The following is a 9840-nucleotide window of genomic DNA, read 5'->3' on the forward strand; positions in this document are numbered from 1 at the left end:
TGAGGGCTTATGATAGGGCAGATGGTAAACCTGGAGAGGATAAAGTCATGTCTTCAGGCAGGACTGCTGATAATGATGTAATGCTGCATGCAGTGTGAGATGACAATATACATAACAAAGATGTGACAAGGAACACAGAAAGGTAAATTGAAGTATGAGCAAACTACATGTTCCAAACAATTTGTTTTCTGATAAGGTGCTTTTCAGGCAAACATCTGGATTTAGTTTGTGCATATTTTTGTCCTAGTTCCAGGTTTTGAAGGTAACTCCGAGAAACATCAGAGCCCAAATCTTTGCACAGCATAAACTTCATGGTTTATTGCTTTGGCTGACCTTTTAAAGAAGCATACCTCCCTATCAGAATTATAGGTGCGCTATGGCGTGAGGCCCTCAATGTGTCACCGGTGATCAATGCCTTTCCCCATGTGGAGAGACAGGCGCACACTCGCTGACACCCAAACACTCTCTCTCTCTTTTCCTTCTAACACATACACATTCTCTTTAAGGTCACCCCTGTCCCACAGGCCTTAACACACAACTGTCCCCACAATTAGATGTGGTTCAGTAAAAAGCCTTTCAGATTTCAAAATGGGGAAAACTGCCTGGGAGCTCTGGATTTAATGACTTGCACTACCCAGAAGCTAAATGTCTAAAGATGATGAATGGACCAAGAAAGGAAAACAGGTTTTGTAGTTTCATACACGCCTTTAATCACATTCCCACATCAGTTAAATCAAGAAATGAAAACCTTCAAATAACTCAAGGTGCATTCTTGCCCACTCTGTCTCATTGACATTTAGCTTTTTATTGGAACGCAGCCCCATTAACAACATACTGTCATACAATGTAGTGAGTTCTTTGGAAAACACAGGGTGAATGCTTTAAATTGGAAATACAGTACCTACTTTGCAAAGTTTTTTTTCCCTTGTGTTTCTAACCCCGGGCCTCAGGAGTTCTCGTGTAATCTGCATCTCTTAAAAAGCTGGTGTAACGATGGTTGCAGAGATAAATGCCACTGCCTTAAATGACAACATAATGAACAACAGCACTTTCGACTACGCTTTATCATACCGACAGCGATCCTTGCAACGAGACCACGAAGACACGCTGCTGAAAAGATTTGGTGGAGGCAGCAAGAACAGGCAGCTGCCTCAAGGCAAGCAGCTGCCTCAGGGGTAAGAGTCACTGGGACGGACAGAGGGGCTGCTGGGACACAAGCTAACAGGGCCTAGCGGTGCATGCGTGGATATTGCCAAACCAGGCCCACAAAGACTGTGAGTATGTGCTGTAAAAAAATAGGACCGTCACAGATTTGCTAGAATCCATGGCTGACAATGACAAATGGGGATCATTGTGCTAGGCAACAATAATGCACACATGGACGGTGGCATTTTAGAATTGTTCCTCCGTGCAGCCAAAAGGATAAACTGCTGAGAGAGAAATAAATCCAAGATGGATGGAGTCTCGGCAGCTTCCTTAAATATGCTAATCTGACTAATATGATGCACAACAAGCGCAGGAAATGATCTGGTGTGATGTATTATCTGGCCTGTCGGTCATGCGTGTCTTGTGTGACGATAATGCTTTCGTCTATGCTTTGTGTAGGACACTCACAGTTATGTCATAGAGGTTCTGAGACGTTAGGGTCATAACTAACCCTAACCCAGTTAAACTTTAACTGGGGACATTGAGGTTGTTTTGCATCTAAACCGCTTCGTTTCATAACCTTTTGACAGCAACTGAGAAACTGGCAAGTTATGTTTCTTGTTATCATCTTATTCACTTTGTCCAGGTCTTCCTGCAGACAACTGTTGAGCTGCATTACATGTATTGTTCCACAAAGCTGGCTAACGTAACTGAATTAGCATAGACATTGAAGCATTACAAATATTCTCCTGTTTGCCGTCCCAGGTGGCAACATAACTTTACAACAAAATGAATCAAAAAGTCTAATGCTCAGTGTGGCTTAAGGCAAAATAAATTATGTATATCATGTAAATATCCACTTTAGTCCAGGCAATTTGTAATTTCTTATTGTATTGTTGTTCAGAGATAATGATACAGTAGTGACTGGTAAAGAGCAGAACAGAGAGAAAACGTCTAGCAGATAATGAGATAAATATTGGACGTTTGGACTTGAGCGCTGGTTTCATAACCGTTAGATTACTCTGCATGATTCATCATTGTAATGTTTGCCTCTTTGTGAGCATCGCCTTGCCTTTTCAGTTGTTCTGAGGAGGACTGTAACGGAACTGCACCGTGATCTGCGTGACATACTGTATACAGCCGAGCAGTGTTTTGGATGACATTAGAGAGAAGATAAATAACGGAAGATTGGGGCAAAGCAAACGAAATGCAAAGCATGCAGACATGCAGAGTAAATGGATCACATCCGTTGATGGCGGGTAACAAAATTTGCAAGTTAACACGCAACAACTCTGACACAACAGAGCAAGCAAAGAGGGCAAAGTATCCCCTCTTTCATATTCATGCTCTGCTGCTGTGTACCCTCTCTCTCTCTCTCTCTCTCTCTCTCTCTCTCTCTCTCTCTCTCGCACTCCATCACCACTCTAATTTATGTCTCTCTCCACTAATTATTATATTATCATTTCATGTCTCATGTCTCTTTCACAGCTGTCCTGGGAGGAAAAAACAGAGAGATGAAAAGTGAAGCGAAAGGGAGAAAGTCATACATATGCCTCTGTGGACTGTAATTCACAGAGAGGTCCTTACAGCTGGCTTTGATCTTAGTTCAGATGTACTAATAGTGGGGTATTAGGGAAGGTCTGGTCACCCTTTTATATGTCTTTTTTGTGTATTTGTATTATGTGTGTCTGTATAATATTGCTGTGTTTGGTGAGGGTCAGTCACCCATGTAGATTACGAGGAAACAGCAGCCAGACATTGCTAATGGATGTTCTGTCAGCTCAACTTCCAAAGCAGGAAGGGTATTACTAACACCCACCTTTGGTGTGTAAATGTTTCACACACATTCAAAATATATTAGTACGAATATGACCACTTTCATTCCAAAACACAACATACACAACACAATCTATTAAGCACCATCAAACATAAACTTCCAAATTACTAGTGCAATTGAAACTGTGAAAAACTTGTACCACTCCGAACGAGTGTTATTATCATTCTGTTTTGATTATCACACTGGATTTTAAAATCAGCGGTTGATTGTATTTGTTGATTGTTTTATCATTATGACTGAGAATCTGCCCCGAGTCAAGCTCTGCGCAAATTGCAATCACCCAAAATAAAACATGTGAATCACGTTCAGAGCAATTTTATGTCTTCCATTAAATCTCAATAAATGATCAAATAGAAATGTTCTACTAGTTTAAAAGCTAGAATAGTATTACGTTCTATTTGCATTCTGGTGTAAAGCAGTCAGTTAAAAAGATGACATGACTGCACAGGGCCATCAATATGGGTCTCTGGCTTTTACAGTTAAACCATGTGCAGCTATCGCATCGTGTCAGTGCTTTACTAAGTGACCATTACAAGCTAATCACGTCTATAATGGTTTGGATGTCATTTTACTGGTTTCTCTGCTATCACACTGTGATGGCCTCACAGCCCGAGGTAAAACTTTTAGTTTTAAGCAGGCTAAAGCATTTAAAGAGCAGAGTGATACTCTGAAACAGGAGGATTAATGTGTGGAAGCTTGAGTGTGTGTGTGTGTGTGTGTGTGTGTGTGTATGTGTGCCGATAAAGAATATGATGGCAAGCGCTCAAATACGCCTCCCAGTTTCATCCACCAAATGTAGAATCTGATTAAATTAGCACAACAAAGTGATTACAGAGACCTTTTAAAGGCGGAAAAGCATCCACTCTGAAATAGAGCCTATTAAAACAGGGAGTGAAGAATCTGTCAGTGGAGCGCTGCACTGTTTTGGTTTGAAAAAGCCAATTGCTGCACATTATTTGCTAACCCCTTACCTTTATTGGTTTAAAACAATTGAATGCATGTATAACTTGATCAAAGAAGGGTCTGTAAGTGTGATACAAGAGGAATAACAATTGCTTTTGGCTTCAAGTTGTGTTATTCTTGTGCTTTGTGACAGATCTCTTAATCTGAGTGACAAACCCACGTTAAGAAGATTCCGTATGCTCGTGTCTGTGTGTGCATGTCCCACCTCCTGCAGCGTCCGTCTCAGTCGTAAAAGCAGGGTTTTGACAGCAGTGCAGTCCTGCTGCATCAGTCGGAGAGGAAGTGTCTCCAGCCCCGGGGGAAAGGGCTCATCTTCCCTCCCCAAAGCCAGCCCCGAGCACCAGTCAGCAGGCAGCAGGCTGGTCGGACGGCTGGGCTCCCTGGAGAGAAATAAAGAGATGAAATCTTAGTGTGAGTCGGCGTGGAAAACTTGATCATTGACCCGTCGTCACTGCTCTCCACTGGCAACCAGTGGACTCTCACACATACAGATGCTCCACAGGACTCCCTTCTGTCTCCATTTTAATGAGCGCTGATTTCTATAATAAGTCTGTTTTACTGTAAGATGAATTCAAATGGAACGTCAGGTGATAACTGCTCACAAACTCCCACACAAACGACATAAAAGTGCATACAAATGCCTGCATGGGAAGACACACGTTCACACTAATGCATTCAGAGATCAAAGAAGCCAAAGCACAAAAGTCCATCTGCGTCCAATCCTGCGTCTCACTGCCATTATCAACTCACAAGGATGCTTCATTGTCAAGAGCTCCGATTCATTATGGCCCATCACAGCTGTGTGATCTTGTCTGGGCGTCCTCGTATTCTTTTCAGGATCCTTAGTGTTTTGTATTATTTTGTGTCCTCTTTTGCAGAAACAACCCTGTGTGTGTGTGTGTTTGTGCACGCAGCTGAGTGTGTGACTGTGACTGTGTGTGTGTGTGTGTGTGTGTGTGTGTGTGTGTGTGTGTGTGTGGAGGACATCTCTCAGTTGGAGGGCTGCATATCAAACACCTTTCTAATTAACTAATTATTGACGTTAATCGCAGCAGACCTCCTGGCCGTTTGACAGATAGGAGAGGTAAAATCTCTCCAAAAAGGACAAGTTCATAAGTTACTGTTTAACGCCTGATTAGCAACAAGCCTCCAAACTCTCTATTCGTCTCCGCACACTTTAGTGAACTCAGACACACACGAACACCTACAACAGGGGGAGATCAAACACGGCTCTGTTTTAATTAACTGTCCCATTTGAGAACACAGTCCATTAAGCAGTAAACAGGCCTCCTGGAGCAGTATGTCTTTGGTCTCTGGTGCATGGCCTCTGTTCTTCTCACCTTCAACACCTATTTAGTTCAGCGGAGGACAGATATTGGGAGGAACTTTCACCAGGAGTCAGAGTTGCTCAATGTCACAGCATTCCTCATCTTTCTTTGGCCTCCAGCCAACACTAAAACTCAATTGAAGCGCCACAACTAGAAACACTGACCTTACCTATAAAAACTGTATCTTCATAGTCATTCATCGCTCGGGGCCCACTTTACATGTTCTGTCAGTTTTAGAGTTGAAATTGAACCAGAAGCATATTTTTTAACTGCTTACAATTTAAGACGTACTTTATATCGCACCAGACATGAAAACAGACTCAAAGTAAAGATCAAGCTCTCCTTCTGTTTTGTTGTTCCAAAAGAATTACGTGAGTAACGTTTTAATTCTGTTACATCTTCGCCCGGCCACTCAAATATACAAAATGCAGCTGCTTACTTTATGATAGTTTTTTGAGTCATGAATGGAATTGCAAGTCTGTATGGCAGCTGTTGGTGTATAATTTTGATATTGACTAGAATATTTGATGATTATGGGGTAGTAAGATATATTCTGAAAAGGCATTTTAATTTTCTACATTACCATTTGAGCATTAACATTTACCCTTGGTTAATAGTTCATGGACACATTTAGCACCCTTATAACGCAGCAATAGTTATATAAAAACAAGTCCAAGCTGTCTAATTATGCTTAACCTTTCAGAGTCTGGTCTGTGCTAAAGTGAGGAAACAAGTTACTCGACATACGGTTAGCTCAGGATTCAAATGTAGAAGATCGAATGAAGACAGCGGTACGAGTACAATGCAATTCAAAAGAAACAATGAGCAAATAATCCATGGTATTTGACTTGAAAGGATAGTTTGGGTATTTTGAAGAGGGGTTGTGAGAGGCACTTATCCCTTGTTAGCGTATTAACTACAGCAGATGGAGAAACAGACAGGAGTGCCGCTGTGGACGGGGGGCAGCAGCAAAATTAATTTTAGACACCTAAAAGAAAGGCCCACCTAAGAAGAATCAATATGTGAGTCGGTGTGACGCTATATCCAGAATATTGTCTCCACGTTTAGACTGAGCGTGAAACGTATCTATGCTCTCTTCAAAGCCACAGGACTCCGTAGACAAAAACAGTACAGTTCATTTCTACTATCAGTTCAGTTCCAGGTCGGAAAATATTCTATATATAGTGTACACCTGAACTGATTTACATTTTTTAGATGTGTGTTTCTTTTAGATGTCTTAAATATGTTTTTTCTGCTGCCCACATCCGCAGCAGTCCATGTTCTGGTGATCAGGACTGCTTCTCCAAACTGGGGGGGGGGGGGGGGGATGCCGACCGCCATCTTCAGAAGGTAATACACTGACTGTGGATAAGAACCTCACACAACCCCATTCATAACACCCAAAGTATCCCTTTAGCACATTAAGTTCTGGAAATGCTGAAAAATGAAATTTTTAAAAGCTGTCTGCGTCCTGTATCCAATGACAACGGTTAAAAAGCAACCGCAGTCAGGCTTTCTATCACTAACATGGTGGAGATGACCCTTATGTGGCCCAAAGAGATTTTCCAAATGTCACAACTGATGTGCCAAACGCCTGTTGAATGTTACGCTTCAAAGTCATTAGCTCTGACAGAGTAAAACTATTAACAACGAATAGACTATAGTACTAACTACATAGAATGCTATGAATGCAATGGAAAAGTAACGTGTGCTAACATGGCTATGGACAGTTTCATAATTTCAGGAAAGCTGCCATCAAAAAAAAACAACCAAAAAAACACTAAAATGAACAAACAAATTAATCAATGTGTGAATGAACTTAAGTCCTTCATTTCTCTACAAAGTTGTGATATTTTAACAGAAGTGCACAAGGAAAAGGGAGGCTGTGTTCCTCACCTTCTTTAAGGCATTTTTTCAAAAAGGTGAGCTGAGAAATAACAACCTGCTGTCTAAAAAGCACCAAGACAACCAGCGGCTCCAGTTCACCGTCTGCATATCAAGGAGAGGAGGACAGTCCGTCAGTAAAGAGAGGCAGGCAGAGACGAGGAGCTCTTTATCATCGCGAGGCCGTGTCACTTTTTGACTGATCGCTATTTAGAGGGGAGGTGAGAGGGAAATTAGGTGCCTTTAGTCCCATTCTCCCAGAAAAATCACCACGTCAACAGTGGCGGGGAGCATTAAGCCAGACAGTAAACTCTCCAGGAAAAAAAAAACTGTTCTTTGAGCAAAACAAGATCATACCGCTAAAATATCGATCAACGTACGCCACTCAAAGACTTGTCAGAGAAATTTGCCCAAATACCGTCTTCTCACTGCCCCCCCCCCCCCTTCACACTCTCTCTGTCTACCGCTCCTCTGACTGTCTTTCTACTCAACGCTCTGTCCAAGCTTCCCCCCCCCCCCCCCCCCCCCATCACTCTGACAACCACTACACTAAACTGATGCAGTATCAAAGATCAAAGCCCAACGTGTCCCCTCTGGGGATTATGCTTAGCGCCTCAGACAAATGTCGATGGATCCTGCTGTCTTTTGAGGACAGGTGAGCTCTGTCTGTCAGGAAGCCACTGGTGCCCCCCCCCCCCCCCCCCCCCCCCCCTCTTCAAACTGGCAATTCGTTGTAGCTTTTGTCCTGCCTGGCATCTCAGGTGAGAGTGAACTTTCTCCATTTATTTCTCTGTTGCTCAAACCTGTTATCTAGGCTGGATGATTGAGTGTAAATAAATGGCACATGATCAATCAAGCACTCTTCTCTATGACAGCTTGTGTCAGGAGGCGCGGTGCAGCACCACAACAAAGTAGTTTTTTGATTCTCTCAAAGTTGTTTTTTGTTTGTTCTCTACGTCTGTGTGTTTCTTGGAGCCTGACAACTCTTGCCCTTTTTCGAACTCTCACCAGGGTTTCAGGTTTGGATTGTTCTTGTACCTCTGTGGTGCAAATCAATCCACAGAGTGACAGGAAAATGAGTGGGAGAAGGGTTCAAACAACACTCTCCTCCCGCGAAACAATAATCATAGCAGTGCCCTTATGCAAGGCATTTACGGTTTCAGGAGACAAGAAGTGGAATATTCCTGGTTGGACTGTACTGTGTTTTACTATAGGGATCTTTGTTCTCTTTTAAAATGGGAATACCACCAAATCTCACCTACACAATCATTTCTGGGTCCTTTGTCATGCGGCATGTCTGTCTGGGATTGATGATTTTATTTAAAGCCTCTTCATCCATCTTCAAACTAATTTGCATTAGATGCAATATTTAGTGTGAAAGCAGAAGTAGTTCATGTAGTGCAAGGCACATGTAGTGCAAGGCAAAGTAAGGATGTGAAGATTATAAGAAGGATGGGCATGAAAAAATCCTTGACTTTGATAAGCAGCGTTGTCAGATGAGATTAACGGTTTCAAGCCCAATCACAACTTAATACCCGATTCAATAAAAAACAGCCCAAATCATTACTTTGCCAGAAAAACGTGTAAAACCGTAAATAGAAAACACATCATAAGGATACAAAGCTTCATATCCACATCAAACAACCTAAGATAAAATGTCAGATAAATAGACTATCTCAACCCAAAACGAGTGCAGTCCGACAACCAAACACTCAAATTGCCTTGTGATGACGATGACGTCAAGGCAAGAAGGTCCTTTCCTTATCTCCCTTAATTCAGCAGAATAAATTGAGATGGATATCTGTTGAACTAAATGAAACCCAGGTCTCAGTGAGGATGGAACAAAACCGAGCGACTGTTTCAATGACCGCAGCATTTGCAAAGACTTCCAAGCTCCAGTAAGGCAAATGCAAATGAAATGCTTGAGCTGGAAGACCCACCTGCAGGTCGAATATCAATATTTTACAAGGTACTGTATTGAAGTTAGAAATGACAGTATTATGACAACACAAAAACAAAGAAATCCCGTACTTATGTCAATGGAAATTACCAAGTGATGCCATCGGTAATATTAAGGTACACAAAAGTGTTAAGTGTCAGTATTTCACTTACTGTAATGGTGATTCATTTGAATGTTAGAGACTATTAATTACTTTTAAAAATCTGATGTTCAATCTGATATTTTGTCATTTATCATTTGTTATTTCTTTTTTTTTTTTACATCTGAATGTTGCAATAATGTCATTCGGGTATCACTGAAAAACCAATATCCAGGATTTAGCAGAAACATCAGTACAGATGTTCAGTTTATTGACCTGTCTGTGTGTGAGATTCTTCTTCTTCTTCTCAAATGTGTTCAAAATACTTAATGTTGATTATATTCCTGCAGACAACCTGTTTCTGCCCATCATGTACGTTGTGAAGCATCCGAGAGAGAGAGAGAGAGAGAGAGAGGGAGACAGAGAGAGAGAGAGAGAGAGAGGGAGACAGAGAGAGAGAGAGAGAGAGAGAGAGAGAGAGAGAGACAGAGAGAGAGAGAGAGACAGAGAGAGACAGAGTCGCTATGACTACCCAACAGTAGAGAGAGAGAATCTGCATCCGGAGTGCTCATGTGTGCGACCTGGTGGTGGTTGGTGCTCACTGCAGCTACTGCCCTTCACTGCCAACGCGGCATTGCCGTCG

At 42.0% G+C, this 9840-nt stretch overlaps 1 protein-coding gene across 2 annotated transcripts in view; it reads right to left on the reverse strand.

Moving 5' to 3' along the window:
* The window catches only part of ccser1 (coiled-coil serine-rich protein 1), a 110657-nt gene that overhangs the window by 69346 nt on the left and 31471 nt on the right, over window positions 1–9840 (reverse strand). For both annotated transcript variants that reach the window (XM_068703066.1, XM_068703067.1), the window contains exon 7: window positions 4152–4326. In XM_068703066.1, the coding sequence (XP_068559167.1) occupies window positions 4152–4326 (175 nt within the window). The remainder of the gene's footprint in view (window positions 1–4151; window positions 4327–9840) is intronic.

This window comes from Cebidichthys violaceus, unplaced genomic scaffold, assembly GCF_023349555.1.
Source record: "Cebidichthys violaceus isolate CVI_PGR_0920_01 unplaced genomic scaffold, fCebVio1.0.p SCAF_9, whole genome shotgun sequence".
Lineage (NCBI taxonomy): Eukaryota > Metazoa > Chordata > Actinopteri > Perciformes > Stichaeidae > Cebidichthys > Cebidichthys violaceus.